This window comes from Callorhinus ursinus, unplaced genomic scaffold (genome assembly GCF_003265705.2).
Source record: "Callorhinus ursinus isolate GAN/ISIS: 27379988/994484 unplaced genomic scaffold, GSC_fseal_2.0 scaffold46, whole genome shotgun sequence".
Lineage (NCBI taxonomy): Eukaryota > Metazoa > Chordata > Mammalia > Carnivora > Otariidae > Callorhinus > Callorhinus ursinus.
In genome coordinates this window covers 8,739,283-8,759,128 of record NW_027397108.1, presented here as the reverse complement: position 1 = coordinate 8,759,128, position 19,846 = coordinate 8,739,283, and the positions used below count along the sequence as shown (strand labels likewise).

Genomic DNA, 19,846 nt, shown 5'->3' with positions numbered 1-19,846 from the left:
TGAGCTCTGGGAAGAAGCAGACTCCCTCAAGTTTCCACATTTGGCTCTGAATCCACAAGCAGAAAAGGGTTTGCTGATAAACAAAGTTTCTGCTTGCGACATGCGGGAATTAGTGACTCATGAGATGTCTAAGCAAGCCAGCGTTTGGCCAACGGCCGCCTCTCCTGGGGTTTAGCCAGCCGGGGGCTCAAGCCCTGCAGCCAGGCCTTGTCAGAAAGCCTCTCACACTCAGCGGTCCCGGGCCACGAATGGCCACAGGCCACTGTCCACGGGGACGTGCCTGCCTTCCCTCATCTCTTCATGGAGGACGAGACCGTCCCAGTGCCCGTTGCCTGTAGGTGGAGCACGGTGGGGAAGCCCCCCTGGGTTGGCTGGGGTCTGGGCCCCCCTGAAACTGATTTGTCCCGGGCTGTTCAACAGGCATGTCCCATGAAGCAACCTCCACGATGGCCAATGTGGGATCCCCTAGGGACCCCGCGCAGTGAGTACGTGTGTGAATGGAGAGACGCACGTCCCCGTCACGTGCAGCTGACCCAACCAGGGGGGTCCCAGCGCCTTCCAGGGCAGGCCTATCCCCACCGACCTCCTCCTCCCTCCGCACCCCTCACAATACACACAAAGGGGCCCCTGCACTTTCAGAAAAACCTAGCATGCCCTTTTTCTCCAGAAGGTTCTCTATGATCTGCAAGCCTCTCTACGTTTTTGCTGTTTTGGGGATGAGTGAAAAACAAGCAGAAAGTCCTTAAAACTCGGTGCAGTGTTGTTTTTTAATTCCCCCTAAGTGAGGAAACATTTTACAGTGGCTTAAAACACAGAGCATGAATCAGCTTTTAAAAGGGCATTTTATTTTAATAAACAAAAAAGATCAATATACGTTTTAAGTGGATACAAAAATAAATATTCATTTAGCATATTCAAGATCTATGTTTTACCATTTGTTTGAGCTAGACACCAAAACCCACTGTTCGGACATAATTTCAGAAAACAGATCTGTTATCCTTAAAAATGTGATGCTGGCTTTGTGGGCCAAAGAGGAAAAGCTACTTGTGCTGCAAAATCCCCTGTTTTCAGGTGGATTCAAACACAGTGCGAGGGACCTACGATGACAAAGTCTTGCTCCACCACCTTCACAGAAGCGGCCGCAGGGCATGTGACCGGGGATTTTCGGGCTTGGATTTTAAATCAGACTCATGGTTACGAGGCTGCCAGGAGGCAACCCTGTCCCCCAAACCCCAGCTTCTCCCACTTCGCAAAGCGCACCTTGACAGGTAAGGCCCCTTCCTGCCCTTTCACGTGAGACCGAGCCGGGGCCGGTGGTGACCAGGCTGGGTTATAGAGAAGTGGGCCAAGACCCTTCCCCCCACCCCACCCCACCCCCAAGCGCGGAAGGAGAGCCCCCAGCCCCGCCTGGTGGCCACACTGAGCGCGGAGCTGGCTCCCCGGGGCACACGGCAGACACCTGCTCCGCACTCACCTGGCTGGCCAACCTCCGCCCGTCTTGGCACATCACCCCGGACACGGGGAAGAGGTACCCCAACTGAGCAAAATATTTCCCCCCCGCCAGAAAAAAATGTCCAAGTGCTTTTTAATCATGAAAGTGTTTTTGGAGCCATTGTGGAGATGTGTCATGTGTGCGACAGATGGCCAGCAGCAAGGCTGACCTGCCCTTGCCCTTCTGACACGCGTGGGGTAGTAAATGCATCTTCTTTGCTAGCAAACAGCCTAAGTTCTTCTGGGGCTAAAACTGGGACTTCTCCCCTCGGTGTCTCACTATAGGACTCTGAAGAAGAGTAGAATTGGGTGTGGCCCCAGGCCACCCTGAACCTCAAGGAGTCCCAGCGCAGGGGAAGGCGCTGTCCCTGCTACCATCCACCCCAGGCCCGGGGTGGTGAGGCCAGGTGCTGGTGACGCCCTCTCCCCACCACCGCCTGGGCTCTGGGTTCGCTGAATGGAAGGCACAGCCAAAATGCTTGTACAATCTACCATTACCTTTTGAATTTGTGGTTTATAGCCTGCTCACTTTATAAAAAAAAAAAAATTTTTTTTCAAAGCAGTTTACAATAGGACAAGTAAAAGTATGTGTATTTTTAAAACAGGTCAAAACCATTTAGCAAGAAGAAAAGAGCAAGGGATCTGGGAATGATTTAATTATAGAAATGAAAAATTTAGCTCTAAGATTCCGGGCAGTAAGGCCCACAGGGAAGATTTTCATGGTGTGAAGGTGAGGACACACCAGTTCATCTGGTGATGGACACGGCCGCCTGGCAGGACATCCTAGGCAGGGTGTCCATTCCTCTAACAAGCCTGGCGTTGTGCTTTCTCTTGCTGAAGGGAGATTGTTATCTAAGTATTTCGGCATCTTATTAACATGTTTAAAAAAAGACTCCACATCGAATCAAGCGTATGAAATCAAATCGCTCTAACACAAGGTAAAGACAAAAAGCAGCCTTGTTCTGACAAGCTGATCTTCAAATCTTTTTCCAGGAAGCAGCTATGAGCTAGTAAAATTGAAGGGCAAGTCTTTGGAAATATCCGTTATCCCCAAATGCTGAAAGAATCTAGCAACTAATGATAATTAGGGGAAATAAATGTTTGAATCACAGGTTACAGTTACAGCATCCAGGTCATTTGGGGGGCACGTTTCAATGTTTGAGAGTCGAGTCATGCTTCTCCTGTTCAGGTATAAAGGTCAAGTCCTCAGGGAACGCCCTTACTAAATTAAGAGCCAAGTGAGGCATCCCGCCCCAGGTCACAGGGATCCACATCCTTAAATAATTACAATAGTAATTGTAATAATGAAACACGAGGTGTGGGCAGGACGGGGTGCGACGGGGTGCCCTAGAGAGAGGCTTAAACGGTGATCTGTTGGTTTTCTCTGAAAAAAGGTCTCTGGTGTGAGGCACAGATGTCTGGAAACATCCGGAAGACCTGGTCTGGCTGGGGCTCCTCAGGAGGCTGCACCAGGGAGCCGGGACCGCAGCTCTTCCCCGCTTCTTCCACCAGCTGCCGGACGTAGAGCTGCTCGATCTAGAGGGACGGGCACAGGTCAGACGTGGAGGTGGGAAATGCGGTGGGGCGGTCTCGGACCCCGGCCAGATTCTCTGATTACCCAAAGTGCCGAGAACCTCCACATGAGTCCCAGATAGGCAGGTGCAAGGGAAGGGCAAGTGGTAGTGCTGCAAAGTCTACGGTCCCAACCTGGTAGCCAGTGTCCAGAATTCCACCATTAGAGTTTCATTCCTTTGACTAGATTAAATAAAGGCTTGAAAAGTCTATTCTGTCTCTCAGACCTTGAGGCAATTAAACCTTCCTAGAAAGGGGGTTTTGACTTAAGGCAGGGGGAGAACACAGAGGGAGAGAGGTGGTAAGTATCCACGAGCCCCATGTGGAGGTCTCCCCCGGGCCTGCCTCTGTCCACAGGTGGAGTCCCCCAGTCCCTGCTGCCTGTTCTCCCGCCCAAGTATAAACGGAGTCCCGAGGAGTGGGCCGGGAGATCTTACCTGCACGAGAATGAGTTTGGAGCGCAAGGGGGTCATATCCGGAAACTCTTCTCCGAAGCACAGCACCACCCTGCCGTCGGGAAGCCGGCTCTGGCTGTTATAGAACTGCTGCAGTTCTGGGAGCACACGGGGGGAAGGGGGCGCTGACCACAGCTCCCAGCCTCACTCCCCTCTGCCCCAGGTAGGCACCCCAGGGCCTGCACACCTGAGCTCCCACGCCACACCTCGCCCCCCTCTATAGCGCCGCTTCTCCAGGGAAGCCGCCCCCACCCCCCTGGGAGTTCTCAGGCCAGGTGGCAGGAGACCTGCCCCGAGCTGGTGCTGTTCCAGGTGCAGAGAGCACTGGGGACGCAGCAGGGAGCCAGCGCCGCAATGCAGCTGGTCTGATTGCAGCAACCCTGACCTTCTAGGAGGAGCACCCAGGGCGGGATGCTAATCCGCGGCCCCGCAGAGGCACAGAGCAGTTCCCCAGGATTGCTCGGCAAGCAAGCACCGAGCTGGACCGGAACCAGGGGGGGCCCTCCTGCTGCCTGCACCGCGCGTCCCCTGCTCCTCCACGGGCCCACCCTGGCCTCAAGGGACAGAACACAAGGGGAAGGCTCGGGGCAGCACGCCGACAGCGGGACCCACCTCGGAAGAACTGGCTGGTGTCGAAGACCTTGACCACCTCGTCGCGCTCCAGCTTGTTGGGCCGGTCCTTGCAGAGCACGGCGTTGCCGCTGCAGAACACACGGCCCTGGCACAGCCGCTTGACCAGCACGCCCTGCCGGCTGCTGTGCAGGAGCACACCGCGCTCCAGGTGCCCGAACAGCTTCCGCGTCACCTGCCGCTGCCGCTCGCTGGGGATGGCATCCGCCGGCGGGAAGCGCACCAGCTCCAGGCCCTCGGGGCCGTACAGCTTGGTGCCTGGCAGGCCCGGCTGGCCCAGGGACAGGCGGCAGCCCTCGGGGCAGGTGGTGGTGGTCTGGCCCACCAGCTTGCCCCCGTAGTAGAAGCTGATGACCATCTGGGAGAAGGCTGCGGGTGGGAGGGGCACCGGTCAGGGGCTGCAGGGAAGGGGGAGCCAGGCCTCTCGGCGCAGAGGCGGGTTCAGTTCTCGGGTGCCTGGGACCTCTGGGCATTCGAGGAAGTTCATGCACCCTTCTAGAAAGCATTTTTTTTTTAAGCATGCATGAATATACAGAATTACTAAGGAAACCAATGACTCAATGTAAAACACCCCCACAGCGCACTCCATTCTCCCGGCGGAGGTCGCGCTGACCCGTACAGTTTAGAAGTTCGTAAAACCGCTCCACCTCCCCGATCCTAATGTGACTGACTCGCCCACGCTGTCCTGTAATACGCACGTACGCCACACGCATACACTGTCTCACGTGCTACGTAACCAAGGGGCCTGCTCCCGAATTCATCACCGACGCAAATGCGAGATTCGCATTCCAGGGCAGGGGAACCAAAGACGCGATCCTCTCCTTGACAAATGCAGTCCCCTTGGGGTTCCGGCGATTTCAAATGGTGAATCCAAAACCCTTCATCTACACCTATTCTCAGGAGTCTGAAAAACGTTCAAATTAAGTGAACGTCTCCCCGCATGTGCTACACTGAGGGACTGAGGGAGGGCGGCGGGCGCCACAATATTCTCTCAGGCTCTGGTCACCTCAAGAAGCCCCAGCTTGCTGCTGGTGGATCCTTAAAACCAACTCCGGGCAAACTCCTTCTTAAAGGGAGAAAACGGGTCTCCGAGCCTCAGGCAGGTGGTGCCATGGGACCAGAATTCTGAAGAGCGCAGCTGGTCCCCGGGCCCTTCCCACTGGGCTCTGCTTAAGCATCATTTGCTCAGCGGCGCCTGGGCGGCTCAGTCGTTAAGCGTCTGCCTTCGGCTCAGGTCATGGTCCCAGGGTCCTGGGATCGAGCCCCGCATCGGGCTCCCTGCTCGGCGGGGAGCCTGCTTCCCCCTCTCCCACTCCCCCTGCTTGTGTTCCCTCTCTCTCCTCTGACAAATAAATCTTTTAAAAAATCATTTGCTCAATGGAGTAATGAAGACTCCCCCGCCGCCGTTCAATGGCTCCATTTTCTCCCATGTTGGAGTTAAGCAGCATGGAATCGGCTGGAATCATGCCGAGTTGGGAGCTCAGGTGTCCCAGTCCAATTCACTTATGTGACATGTGGGAACACTGAGGCCCAGGTGGGGTCGCCCGGCCAGGAAACAGCAGCGCCAGCATGTGACCTCGCGCCCTGTTACACCCGGTTCACCATCCTGCCCACCAAGCTGGGTCTGTAACATCTGCAAAATGGGGAAAGCAAGCCCGGCGGGGCTGACACGCTCCACTTCCTTCACTCCAGAACAATCCTGAACGCCGTCCCCGATGACTCTATCACCACTCCGCACCTGTGCCCTGTCGCTGCCTCGGCTGCCCTCCTAGCAGTGCGCCTCACGGCCGGGAGAACTGGCTGCTTCCGGGGGAGCTCCCCAGATGCCCATGCGAGGCTCTCCCAGGGGCCCCGGAACCACAGGGCAGCACAGCTGGGGGAAGGTTCGAGCTGGCAGGGCCTGAGCGAGGACCACTGCCCCCGACAGGCGAGCCGCAGAGGAGAAGCCACCACCAGGACCTTCCGCAAGTCTCAGCAGGCTCCGCCACCTGTCCTGCCCCCCAACAGCCACCCGCCAACCAGGGGACAATGCTAGGAGCACAGGCACCCTGACATGGGAGCCCAGCTGTGTGACCAGGGGCAAGCAACTTCACCACTCTGTGCCTCAGCTTCCCCATCAGCAGAGAGAATAGTGGCACCCACCTCCTCTGGCGGCTGAGGATGGCATGGGCTCCTGTTTGCACTCAGCACACGTAAGCACCCCACGAGCAGCTACGACTAGATAAATCAGGATTAACAGGACAAGCCACTAGCTGTGTAGATGAGATGCCTGAAGTTCCAAATCCTAAGTCCGGGTCTCTGCAGTAGATACCAGGTGCTGTTTCTACTGCACCGGACCTATGAGCACATTTAATCCTCACAACGGCCCTGAGGCAGAGGTGACTATTACAGGTAAGGAAACGGGTGTAGACGGGCTAAGGCGTCTGCTTGGACAGCATGACTGCCGAGTTGGGGACACTGGATTCCCTCGTCCCCAGCAGATCGGCTCTGCCTCTGTGGTCCTCAGCACGGTGCCCCCCGCTGTCCGAGTTCAGCCCCCGCCTTCACCCCCGAACGTCGCGAACACAGCCACGGGCGCATCTGGATCTGCCAGCACACTGGGGCGTTGTTAACGCAGGTCTGTGGTCAACATTTCACTCGGGAAGGTTTCACATAAAAACCTAGACTTCTGATCTCTCCAGAAAAATGGGGAAATCAAGCCCGGCAGCATCTGAAGGCCGTGGCGTCCAGCCTCCCTGCCACCCTTCACCCACCAGGTCACTCATCACCTCGTCCCTGCGGAGCTGAGAACAGGGGACCCCTGCCATCGACTTATTTACACAGGTTGGGGGGGGTGACCGGAACGGGGGTACCCAAGTCCACAACTTCTAGAAGAGCGTGTTAGGCCTTTCCTTGTGTGAGGCAGTGCTACGGGTTGCTTCACCCGCTGTGTGCTGGAACAGCTCTGGGGCAACCGAGCACACTTCCTCCTCGCCCAGAGGCCTCAGCCGTGCCCCTCGGCTCCCCTGCTGCCCCCAGAAAGCACCGGTCAGCAGACTGCCCCGGCCACAGCCCAGAGCTGACTAGGACAGAGGCCTGGCCCCATGAGCCAGGGCCTCCCGGAAGAGGCAGCCAGGTGCCTGGCTTTGACCCCGGCCACCTGCTTACCAGCTGGGTGAGCTTGACCAGTGATTTAACCTCTAAGTCTGGGTTCCCTCCTCTGTGACAGGCCCCAGTGTGCAGGATGGCTCTGCAGTGACACCAGCGCTATGAACAGTAACACCGCTTTTCTGTGTCCTCCTCTTGCCTGGGTGGGAACCCGCCTCCACTGCCCCAAACACCCGTCCCATGAGGGCCTTGCTCCAGACACCTCTCTGAGCCCCATTTCCTCCTCTGCACCAAGAGACCTCCGGTCCCCCAGACCTAACGTTCTGTGGTCCATCCTGATGAGTCAGGCTGTTTATTTCTCATAGAACTGACAGCTGCTGGGGAAGACACCGCTTCCTTCGCTCTAAGGCCCCATCAGGGAGCCAGAATGCAAATCCCAGGGGCCACTGGCAGGACGTTGGAGTCCCCAACATAAGTAGACAAAAATGTACCAGAGGCCACCTTGGACCATGAGGGACAGGAGCAAGGATGGGACAGCCCGAAGCCATATCCCAGCTCTGCAGCCCACGGCGCTGCGACCCAGGGCTTCTGAGCCTGTGCAGTGGGAAGAGCAAGAGCACATCTCTATGGGTGGTGGGAAGTACGGGGTGCAGACATTAAGGTCTCAGCACTGACCCTGGCGCCTAGTCAGCATTCAGTAATGCCAGCCACCATCATCATCGCCATCCCCATCATCGCCCTCATCCCCACCATCATCGCCATCATCTCCCTCATCCCCACCATCATCTCCCTCATCCCCACCATCATCGCCATCATCTCCCTCATCCCCACCATCATCTCCATCATCCCCACCATCATCGCCATCATCTCCATCATCTCCACCATCATCTCCACCATCATCGCCATCATCTCCATCATCCCCACCATCATCGCCATCATCGCCATCATCACCATCATCCCCATCATCTCCACCATCATCTCCACCATCATCGCCATCATCTCCCTCATCCCCACCATCATCTCCATCATCGCCATCATCTCCATCATCCCCACCATCATCGCCATCATCCCCACCATCATCGCCATCATCTCCATCATCCCCATCATCGCCATCATCTCCATCATCCCCACCATCATCGCCATCATCTCCATCATCCCCACCATCATCGCCATCATCGCCATCATCACCATCATCCCCATCATCTCCACCATCATCTCCACCATCATCGCCATCATCTCCCTCATCCCCACCATCATCGCCATCATCCCCACCATCATCTCCATCATCTCCCTCATCCCCACCATCATCCCCATCATCTTCATCATCCCCATCATCCCCATCATCCCCATCATCCCCATCATCTCCATCATCTCCACCATCATCGCCATCATCTCCACCACCATCGCCATCATCCCCACCATCATCTCCATCATCTCCACCATCATCTCCATCATCGCCACCATCATCGCCATCATCCCCACCATCATCGCCATCATCCCCACCATCATCCCCATCATCCCCATCATCATCTCCATCATCGCCATCATCCCCACCATCATCACCATCATCTCCACCATCATCTCCATCATCTCCATCATCCCCATCATCTCCACCACCATCTCCATCATCTCCATCATCTCCATCATCTCCATCATCTCCATCATCTCCATCATCTCCATCATCCCCATCATCCCCATCATCATCCCCATCATCGCCATCATCTCCACCATCATCTCCATCATCCCCACCATCATCTCCATCATCCCCATCATCATCTCCTTCATCCCATTCATCTCCATCATCACCACCACCAGCAGCAGCAGCACCATCCCCATCATCATCACCATTCATTAGTATCATTACAAACTTGAGTGTGGAAGAGAGTAAAACAAATGGATACTCATGACAGACACTGGTGACATTTGTTGACCAATGACGTCCCTACCAGAAACTTTTAATGACACTCCATTTAATCCTCACCACACTCTAGTGAGGTTCTGAGTCTCAAATCACTCTGCCTGGGGTCACAGAAGAGGGGCAGAGCTGGGCCCGAGCTGTCCCCAGGCTCTTCTCCTGCAAGGTTATGCAGAAAGACCTCTTAGGATCTTTGTTGGTCCAATCCGAGAAGAACCTCAAAAAGGCCGGCCCCTCGCTTGCTCCAAAAGCAAACAGTGAGGAGGAGGAATCAGGGTCCTGACTTCTGACACCAGATCGGCTCGTCCATGCACCTGGGCACGCCCACACAGGTCCCCTGAGCTCTGCCTTCGAAGCGCACCCATGTCCCACCCGCCAGCGCAGCCCAGCACGGCTCCATACCTGAATGGTGCGCGTCGTACGCAGTGTAGCCCGTCCCCAGCGGCAAGCCTGCCGGAGAAAGCGAAAGGCAGATTCAGACCCAGCTGTGTGGGGAACCAACCCAAATGCTCCCTCTCCAAAAGTTTCTTTAAAAGCCACACATGGTGTCCTCCTGAGTTCCTGCCACAGGCTTCTGCTGAATTTGGGAATCCCCCCGCACCAGCACGGTAACCCACGTTTCGTAAACCAGACCTCAACTCAACCAGGAAAGAGGGAGAAGAAACATTCTGTGCTGTGTGATTTTTGACCAAGGGTCAGTGTGATGCTCTGGGGTCCCAATTCCTCCCACCCAAGGCCCTGCTCCCAAAATATCACGGGACTGCATGCCCACCATCCAGGCCTTGTCTCCAGAGAGGGACCTGGGGCCCGAGCTAGCTTTCCCCAAGGTGTCACCACAGTGCAGGGAGGGGGGCTCGCCCAGGGCCCCGGAGGCCAAACTGCCACCTGACAGCCTGGCGACCTCTGAAGTCAGCTGGGCCAGAGTCACCTCCCAGTTTCCCACAGGGGAACAGTGGGGGGAAGAGCCCGAGGGAGGAGGCACAGCAATCCCTGCATGCGGAGGAGAGCTGTTCGAGTGGGAAGGTGGGGTGGAGGCATCAGAAGCTGATAAATGCGTGAATGTCTCCTTCAGCCCGTGACCCCCCGGGACAGGTCCTGGGGTCTCCATCAGATGAGACTTGACTAAGTTACACAAACCCCCCTCCATGGGATTCAAATCCAGGGCTCCCACTGAGCAACTGCACAGTCCTGGCCCTGGGCCCGCTCCTCTCCTGATGCCCTGGGCTCCCCGTGGCTCTGAGGGGTCCCTGATGTCCTAGGAGAGTGGCTGGCAGGCCCACATGGCAAGCTTGAGTGTGGCCAAAAGCCCCTGCGTCTTCTCTGGTCTGGGAGGGGTTTGCCACCGCCCCTCCCTCCCGTCCGACCCTCCCAGGAGCCCAGACGGCAAACAGAGCCCTCCTGGGGGAAGGGTCCCTGTGCCCTCCTAAGAGGCAGTGGTGTAGGGGGCTCAGTTACTTTCAATAAAATAGGGATCACCATAGTTCCATGGCCCCACGTGACCCCCACTGCCTGAAGGCAGAAAGGGGGTGAGTGCCACGCCCCACACCCTCCACCCCCTCATGTGGGGCAGGCCCGGAGGCCCATCCTCACCTGCGCCAGACTGTTGCACCCACCACTCTGGGAGGAGCTGGTTCCTGCAGGCCTCTGGCGGGGAGGGGCTCCGTTTGACCACCCCCATGTAATCGTCCACGGAAGGCTATAGGAACAGGGGCGAGAGAAGAGTGCTGTGGTCACTGGGCTTCCAGAGTGGGACTCCAGTGTTTGTAGAGATGAACGGTTTAGACTTAACCAAAGACATACTGTCACCTTTATCCCAAGACAAAAGGAAAGTTTTACTTCTCATCGTGAAGGATCCAAGACAAACCCACCGGGCATAGCGATCAAACCATGTGCCTGAGTGATTAGCCTCTGCAGGACCCCTAATAAGTTCATGGCCTTTTCTGTGAAACTGCCTGTCGCAAAACGGAATGGCCAGGTCATCCAGCTGCCCCGATGCCCCGGAGAGGCTGAAGGTTCTGGGACACCAGTGAACAGTGACACTGGACAGACTCTGCCATGACTTAGCACGTCCTCCTTCCCTTTCCACGTCCGGACTTCCAACCTCTGGCCCATTCCTGAACAGATGCTGATACATCTGATTAGCCAACGTTTTGAACTCTGCAGTTCTTGGGATCCTGGTGTGGCAACCCAACCACCTCACTCTCTTAGCTGAGTCAGCAGAAAAGCCCTGCCGGAAAAACGGGATGTTGCTGGAGATGTGAGGCCAGGAATTCACTCGGTCAGCTGCCAGAGACCACCCAGAAACTCAGCATCTGCCATCTGCACAAAACTCAGGCCGCTGAGAGGAGGCTACATTTTGTTATCTGCATCCTCAGACGACGGGCTACTCCTAAAAATTCCGCTATTGCCACACGAGTATTAGGAAGGATTTCTATAGCACCCACACCACCTTTTATAAGGACTGTGTGGGGTGATTTCAGCTACGCTAGGTCCACCTGGTCACAGCCATAAACACAGAAGAGGCGGATGGTAACAGAAAGGGTATCTGTAGAGCTAAAACTGGCATCCAAAACCCCACCCATTTTGCCTAAGGAGACCCCGTTAAGCCTTTACTTAGAGCCTACGAAGTGAGTTTGCATACAATTCTCACAGGCTGATCACCCGCCTCCCAGGGGCAGATTCTAAGACAGGCAGCCCGCCCACTGGGAGCGTCTCGTAAGGACCACCCCAAGCCGCGTGGGGGGTCTACATTTTGTTCAGTGCAGCCCACCGAAGAAGCCAAGGGGTTCCATGATGCATTTTCTAAGACTGCCATTCAAAATGTTTAGAACAGGACAAGTTTACAGCTGGAGCACAGAGCAGGGAGCCCAGCCCCGGCCCCCAGGATGAAGTTGAGGAACCGGGGCGGGGGGTGGAGGTGCCGCACCCCGAGAGTGCCCAGGGCTCGGAATGCCTCGGCGGGGCAGATGCAATGCCACTCCTCCCCGAGGCCCTCGCAGCTTCCAGGGCTGGGGCCACTCTGGCCGGGCTGCCCGCTCACCTCCTTGATGAGCTCGTCGATTTCGGATCGCCCACACTCCATCTCGGGGATTTCGCTCACGCAGCCAGGAGTCACCATGCCCAACTTGCCTGCGGAAAACCGGACAGACACGTGACACACGGCACTAAGCCCACCACAGCCGTCATCGGGGCCGGAAACAGTCAGCTTTTTGGTTTGGGGTTTTTTTAATGCTGAGTTGAAGGAAATAAAAGTCAGTCGGTGTCTTCACCAGTTTGGAAAAGGCCTAGAAATTATTTCCCGTGCTGCCTCAGTTGTCTGAGCAGCCAAGTCAAAGGGAGAAGTCGGTTTTGTTGTTTCTAACACTCAGAGGGTGAGGACGGCCATGTGGCTCGTCCCCATTTGCTGAGCTGGAAAAGGAGTGCCCACCAGACACCCTTCACGCCAGGCGTTCACCACCCATATGGGTTACATTCACAAGCCGGGCTATTCGAAGACACTCAGAAGATTTCCTGGCAAAATGTGTGTGCAGATTGGAGTCATTTTTTAAAGTTAATTGACAGAAAATGTCTTTGTGGCCTTTCCAAATATACAGCGCGCATCTGTGCACACACACCAGACGGAGCGTGCACACAGAGCACCAGGAAGGCTTGCTCCATCAGGCACGGCCTCCAGGCACAGAGCTGCCCCACAGTAAGCCCCCCAACCCCAGGCTCATTTCCTCCCCGCCCCCACCCCCAGGTCAAAGATCTGCCTTATCAAGGGATCCGTGTGCCATGTCTTATAACCAACAGGCACCTGACTGACCCATGCATGGCTCCATCCCAACTGAATCTCAATTCTACTTGGACAGACTCAAGAATTCGCTAGAAGCTGTGGATGGGGGAAGTAGGGAGTGGAGGGGGCACCCCCAGTGAAGCTTGCAAACCACTGAAGTACAGAGCAGAGTGGGTCCATTTAGACACTATGCAAATGCAGCGTCCCTCTGCCCCCTGAGAACCAGCTTCTTCTGTAAAACCCACCCTGGCAGGTGATGCTGGCTGCACCCCACGCTATAAACAAGCTGGGCTCACCTGCCAGTTCAAGCTTGGCCGATCCTGGGGCGGAGGAACCAAGAGAAACTTCTCCACTCCCTCAAATCACAATTCATTTGGTGTTGATGAAAAATTATCCAGAACTTGGAGGTGAGGGGGAGAGATGCAGGGCTGGCCTTTCAGAGCCCTCCCAGAGCATTAGCTAGGAGGCCTCCCTGTCAAGGTTGAGGCTTCCCTGTCAAGGTCGAGGCCTCCCTGTCAAGGTCGTCAGGTTCTCCAGAGGAAGGTCAGTTTGACTTACTGCTGAATGGTTCTGACTCAGTCAAGTTAGGTGCTAATTTACACACAGTGAAGCTACAAACGACCAGCACCTCTGACAACCCCCCAAACTACGGGTGCACGCCGGGGCCAGGACATCCAGCAGCTGGGCTTGCGGACCGAGTATCACCCGAGCCTCACATTCTCCATCCCACCGTCTCTGTCCTTACGCTGGCTCCCTTGGGGAGGGGTTAAATGACTCTCTGAGCCAGGCTCACTATAGATTTGGGAGAGCCACTTTTCTTTTTTCAATTCTCTGTGGACATTTTCAACCCTCCCCCAGTGGGACGAGCTCAAATCCAGAACATCTGCACAGCCCCGGAGAGTTTCTGAGGGCTCTATTTCTTTCAGGCTTCCTGAATGACTAAAGAGCTTGGAAGAAGCAAGGGATTTGGCTGCAGGGGTCTAATGGCTACATCTAATGGCTAAGGGATGTGTTAAAAGAATGTTCTCAACCCCTGACGATAAGGAGCTTTCGTGTCCGGGCCAGCTCTGATCCGCACACAGCACCCCACTTCGCAAAGGCTTCTGAGGCCAGACCGGAGGTCGCTGCCTCCCGGCCAAGAGCCATGTCCGACCAGGGCGCCACAGCAGGGCCGTGGTACGTGAGGCAGGTTTGGGCGGCTCCTGCTTTCATCTCCTTGCGAATGCTCTGTCGGGATTTCAGAGCTGGAAGGCCCGACCAGAATCCTCACTTCCCGGACTTCCCAAATAAGACCAGGATCTAACCACGTGCCGAGTGTATCTAATCTCTGGCCATGAGGCCAATGGTGCCATTGTCCCCCACCGCATTCAAGAACCTTACCCTCTCCCCACTTCGTCCACCTAACTGTCCCCTAGCCTCCTCTGGGCATTGTTAGAACAGAAGGAACGCTTGTCCACCCTGCCCAGGCCACTTGCTCCTGCCCAACCCCGTGACCGCGCCTCGGGGAGGCCCCCCCATCAGCCCTTGTCTGACAGCGGTGAGCAGCCTCCCCGCCCTTCCTCCCACGGCCACCACCTCCCACTCAGCTGGAAGCTGCCACCTGGCCAGCACATGGTGGCCGAGGTCAGGGGGAAGAGCTCTCAGTATCTGCTTACACAGAGGAGCACACAGTGGGCTGAGCTAAAACCACTCGCCCAGATGTCCCCCCCAGACCCAGGCAGCCTCTGCTGGGCTCAGCGCCCGGCACGGATAGTTACATTTTTGCTCTTCCTCGGGGACGATGCGGTAAACTTTGTATGGCTCAGAAATGTCCAGCTGGGACCGGTCTGTCACTTCCTCAAAATCTGGGCTCTTGTTCAAAGCACAGCGTAGCCTCGTCTTCCAAGTGGCCGGTTCAGCTTTGTCCCCTTCCTTAAATTTCCCTTTGAAAACTGCCCAGGCCTGAAGGAAAAGAAAGCAGCACATGAGATGCGAGGCCAGCCCCATTCCACCCCGACCATGTGGGGAAACAACGGCCACGGTCAGGACCGGCGAGTTCTAGCCGTCCTGCCACCTCTGGCTGTGAGCTCGCATTCAGGGGCCTTCAGGACTCCGGGATCTCCGTCTCGGAAAGACCCGGGCCAGGAAGGGGGCCCCCAGGGCCACCGAGCCAAGCCAGAAGCCAGCCCCTGCCCGTGGCTCCTCCCCACACACACTTCTTGGATCTGCCTCTTGGCGAATCCTTCCCTGAACCAGCGGGCCAGGAACCTGAGGTCAGCTAGCACAAAGAGGAAGTAGCACATGGTTTCACTACAATGTTCAAAACAAAGAACAATTTGTTGCTTTTTCAAATCAACCCCAGCCAAAATTTAGCATGAAAAGGGAACATTTGCAAGAAGTCTGAATGTGGTCATCCACTGCCCTGCTACTTTTAATAGAAATTTTGTTTTGCATTTTGGCATTTATTCTAACCTTCCCCGCCCCACCCCCAGGGCCCTGTTGAAAAGGCAATGAAACGTTTTCTGTCTCTGTTGGTTTTCCACAGCTGTTCCTAACCTCTCCCAACCTTACAGTCTCAACTAGGACCAAGACGCTCAAAGCTGGAAACCTACAAAAGCCACAATGCAGAAGGGGGCAGAACTGAAAAAAAAATTCAGACGAACACGTGGATGAGCAGTTTCAAGATTTCGAAATTGGAATCCAGACACAACAACGAGGGGGTCAGGGCTGTCAGGTGAAAACCTTCGGTCTCGGGCTAAATCAGACGCACCTGCCAGCCTCCGTGAACACGAGGTCTGGAGGGAATCCTCAGCCCCACTCAGGAAGACGCAAGTCCTCCAAAGGTGACCGAGTCGGGTGTTAAACACCATGCCCCGACCGTCAGCCCAGCGGAGTTCCCCTACAGCCAGGGTCCTCAACCTCAATGCCCGCACCGGCGCCCACGGGGGCTCGTGAAATGCAGATCCCTGGGCCCCACCCCAGGAGTCTCCTTCAGTAAGCAGGGCTTAGTCTGGGAATCTGCATCTTTAGCCAGCCGTCGCAGAGACTGGCGGGTGACCAGGGGGCCACACGTGCAGGAACTCCGTGACACCCCGGCCCCCGGGACAAGACCTCACAGCTCTTCTGCTGGCGCTCTGAGCTGAGCCAGGGTGCCGCTGCGGGAGGCGAACAGGAGAATGTTCCTCCTGGAGCGCATGAGCGTCACCCCTTTCTCTGACTCAGACACAAACTCCCCTCTCAAGTAAATGGCCTCCGGTCCCTCCCGATCGTTGTTCAGTGTTTTTTTAACGGCATCGCAGCCCAGGCTTGGATTTACTTTTTTCAAGGAAGGCGAACCACGTACACGTTGAACAGTAATTTCCAACTTTTATTAAGTTAAATTCAAGTTTCTCCACCTCAGCACTCTTGCTATTTGGGGTTGGACCGTACTTTGGGGTGGAGGCCGTCCTGTGTGTGGCTGAAAGTCTAAAAGCATCCCTGGCCTGGACCCACCAGAGGCCAGAAAACAATCAAACTGTCTCCAGACATGGCCAAGGGCGCCCCGGGGAGGCAACATTGCGACACACTCCCCCACCCCCCTACTGAGAACCCCTGGTTAATCCACATTATACGCGGACCCTGAAGAGCATGGGTCTCCAGGCAATGTTAGGACCAGCTAGTTTTTATCCAGACCTGCAGGGTTTACCGTCCTATCACTCATCAGAGGGTCACACTCACCCATGAAGCAAGCCAGGACATCCTAGCGCAAAGCGGGGCACTGTGGTCAGGAGGCGCCCTGGGTGGGCATCAGAGGTACCTTGCTTCCAGCCCTGCCCTGAGCCTTTTCATGGGCTCTCTGGCCGGCTCTAAAAGATCAGCTTAGGGGCGCCTGGGTGGCTCAGTTCATTAAGCGACTGCCTTCAGCTCGGGTCATGATCCCAGGGTCCTGGGATCGAGCCCCGCACCGGGCTCCCTGCTCCGCGGAGAGCCTGCTTCCCCCTCTCCCACTCCCCCTGCTTGTGTTCCTTCTCTCGCTTGTCTCTCTCTGTGTCAAATAAACAAATAAAATCTTTTAAAAATAAATAAATAAAAGATCAGCTCAGCTGGGTGATCTCTCAAGACCCTTCCTTCTCGAGCTACCACCAGACAGAACGGAGCGATTCTGAGGCCCGTGGGCAGTCTCCTCCCCCAACCCGTGGCTCCCGCCCCTGGGCGCTTATCAGCTGCCAGCAGTAAACCTGGGACCACAAAGTCTTCCTGATTTAATATTACTGTCTCATCTTGTGTTTTTTTCCTTGACAGCCTACTGAATTTGAAATGTCTGTTCTAATTCATTTAGGCCGGTCACAATGCTGGTCAATGAGAGAAACAACCCTCAGCTTCACGAAAAGGAGGCAGAAAACTTTTTTAAAAAACGAGTGGAAAAGAGAGCCTCGGGATACGCAAGGATGGTACAAAACGAGCTCAGCCTTTTCCAATCCCCCATCTCCGGCCTACACCACGAGGCAGACCGCACAATCACACCTGCAGGCAATGAAGAATGCTCTGGTATAAATGGCTTCTCACGCTCCACTAAATTTTTTTTGAAAGGTTTTCTTTGAATGTTCCATACCAAAGGTTCTCTACTTAACCAGAAACCCCGTAAGGCTCTTGGCCCAGCACAGGTGCATTCGGGCGCCGTGGGGAGACACCCTCGGAGGCTGGGCACCAGCTGGCGTGGCCCAGCAGAGTGCCATGTGGGCCCTTCCCTGTTTCCCACCAGCGCGCCGCCCTCCCGGTGGCCGAGAGCCCTGGGGGGCTCCCACGTCTCCCTCCCACCCGGCTCCTGCTGAGATTGTGGGCCCCTCTCAGATTGCCACACTGAACGGCTGCGTAATGAACGGAAGCATTGGGAATCTTGCACATTTTTCTCAACGCTGTTGAAACGGCCATGAGGCGCATTGCATAAGACATATAAATCTGGGGCTTTATTTCTTTACCCCCAGAGCCTAAGTTGAAACAGGGAGCAGAGTGAAGGGAGAGGCCTGGCACGGCCACCAGGGGCCACAGCCAGGGACATGCAGCCTACTGGTCGGGCCCCTACTCCCCTCCCGGAGAGGTCTCAGTGATGGTCACCCGGAAACCGGGCCCTCAGCACCCCAGGCATCCGCCTAAATCTGCTGGTCCTGGCCATGGTCAGCAACCCGCGCGGGTCCCAGTAGGGAGGGGGAGGGGGGCTGCCGGACATGCTCCAGGGCCCAGGACGGCCCCACCAGAAGGAACTATCTGGCCCGAGACGTCAACAGTGCTAAGGTTGAAGAGCTCTGGTCTGTAGCCATCTATAACCTCGAATTCCCAGCAGACTCAGTGGACCCTGGGCACTGTTTACATTTGGCTGAAGTCTTTCCCAGGAGAGATTCACCACGATGCCAAAGGCAAACCCTCTACAAGACAGGAGTCCACAGCACCGCCAAGAATGGTAAAGCAGCTATACCAGTGACACTGTAAACACCTGCCAATGTCCAGGCGCCTGATGGGGAGAAATCTGCTGGACCCTCAGGCGACACGGGGCCCCTGGAAGGCAAGTGAGGGCGAACCGTCCACATGGGCCCACTTTTCTGGACAAGAGCCAGTTAACTGACAGCAGTCTCCGAAAGAGATCTGGGACCCCGGATTAGAGATGGAACAGAACTGCTGAAATGGGGAGCCCCGCTGCCAACACCACAGAGAACCAAAGGGCCGACAGGCCTCCGAAGCCAGCTGTCACCTACATGCGCCCCACTCCGGGGCCAAGGCATGATCTTCCGTCATTTGTATTTGGTCGGGCCAGAGGATGGTCATCCCCAGCTCAGCATCCTGTGCTGCCCTGGGGTGCCCCTGTGCTCCCGCCCTCACCTCGGTCTGGGGTCCGATTCGCATCCTTCCACAACTCCGCCCGCCCCGCCCTCACCCATCCTACCCGCTCTCCCCTCCCCAGACCCCAAATGCCCACAGAACAAGGGGGGCTCTGAGTCAGCCACCTGAGCTGTGTCCCTTTGCCGACATAGAAGCCTGGGCTCACCCTGACCTCAGGATCCAAATCTCCCAGGGTGGGGGGCCTCAGAGAAGCACGCAGGTGACGATGACCCACAGGGGACCCTGAGAGCCCAGCTGGGCTGCCCTGGCTCCCATTCCTCTGCCTAAACATAGGAATGATGGCAAGTAACCCCCGCTTATCATGACTGCTCAGGGCTGGGAGCAGGGCTCCTGGTCGGGCTGCCTGACTCCATCGCCCAGGAGCTGTGAAATCTTGGACAAGTCACTTCCCCCTCGGTGCCTGCACAGAACAAGAGGAGGAGCACCTACCACATCGGACTATGTGGGCTGGGCCTGGCACAGAGCAAGCTCTCACCCAGTGCCGGTGGTAAATAGCAAGCCTCTCCATGCTTGGGTACTTCTTATTCGCAAGGGAAGGAAGACTATTTTTAGACATCTGCTGCAGGTTCTGGGCACCCGAACATGACCCAGCCCCGGATGCAATGACAGATGGTGTCTCTCTCATCTGAGCTGACCCTACACTGCCTGGCAGAAGTAATAACTTCGAAAGGACAGACTTACACCCTTCCTAGAATTCGTAATGGAATTGAGACGGCAGCCCAGGGGATAAAGGTTTCTGTCTCAGGGCCTTGAAGAAGTCTCTCACTCTCCAATTGTTAGTTCTCATGCAAAAGACATGATAGTGTAGCTGAGGAAAGTGCCCTCCATCTCCCCGTCGAGAAAATGCCAATAATACCCAACTGACCTCGAAGTAACTCGGTCATACAACAGATGTAAAATCACCTAGGATATTTGGGGAGACCCATTCGGCACTCGATCAATACTTGTTGAAAAAAAAAATAGATTAGGGGGCGCCTGGGTGGCTCAGGTCATGATCCCAGGGTCCTGGGATCGAGCCCCGCATCGGGCTCCCTGCTCTGCGGGAAGCCTGCTTCCCCCTCCCCCACT

At 56.0% G+C, this 19,846-nt stretch overlaps 1 protein-coding gene and 1 long non-coding RNA gene across 3 annotated transcripts in view; one reads left to right on the top strand and one right to left on the bottom strand.

Moving 5' to 3' along the window:
- Nucleotides 1-823: 823 nt before the first annotated feature.
- The window catches only part of IRF8 (interferon regulatory factor 8), a 23,185-nt gene continuing 4,162 nt past the window's right edge, over nucleotides 824-19,846 (bottom strand). For both annotated transcript variants that reach the window (XM_025860399.2, XM_073882373.1), the window contains exons 3-9: nucleotides 14,683-14,866; nucleotides 12,191-12,279; nucleotides 10,741-10,846; nucleotides 9,553-9,600; nucleotides 4,131-4,517; nucleotides 3,501-3,616; nucleotides 824-3,027 (exon numbers count right to left, since the gene is read on the bottom strand). In XM_025860399.2, the coding sequence (XP_025716184.1) occupies nucleotides 2,851-3,027; nucleotides 3,501-3,616; nucleotides 4,131-4,517; nucleotides 9,553-9,600; nucleotides 10,741-10,846; nucleotides 12,191-12,279; nucleotides 14,683-14,866 (1,107 nt within the window). In that variant the 3' untranslated portion in view covers nucleotides 824-2,850. The remainder of the gene's footprint in view (nucleotides 3,028-3,500; nucleotides 3,617-4,130; nucleotides 4,518-9,552; nucleotides 9,601-10,740; nucleotides 10,847-12,190; nucleotides 12,280-14,682; nucleotides 14,867-19,846) is intronic.
- On the top strand, nucleotides 2,910-5,517 carry LOC141370818 (uncharacterized). Its single transcript, XR_012375215.1, has 3 exons — nucleotides 2,910-3,045; nucleotides 3,421-3,681; nucleotides 3,911-5,517. It is a non-coding gene; the product is annotated as an uncharacterized lncRNA (long non-coding RNA).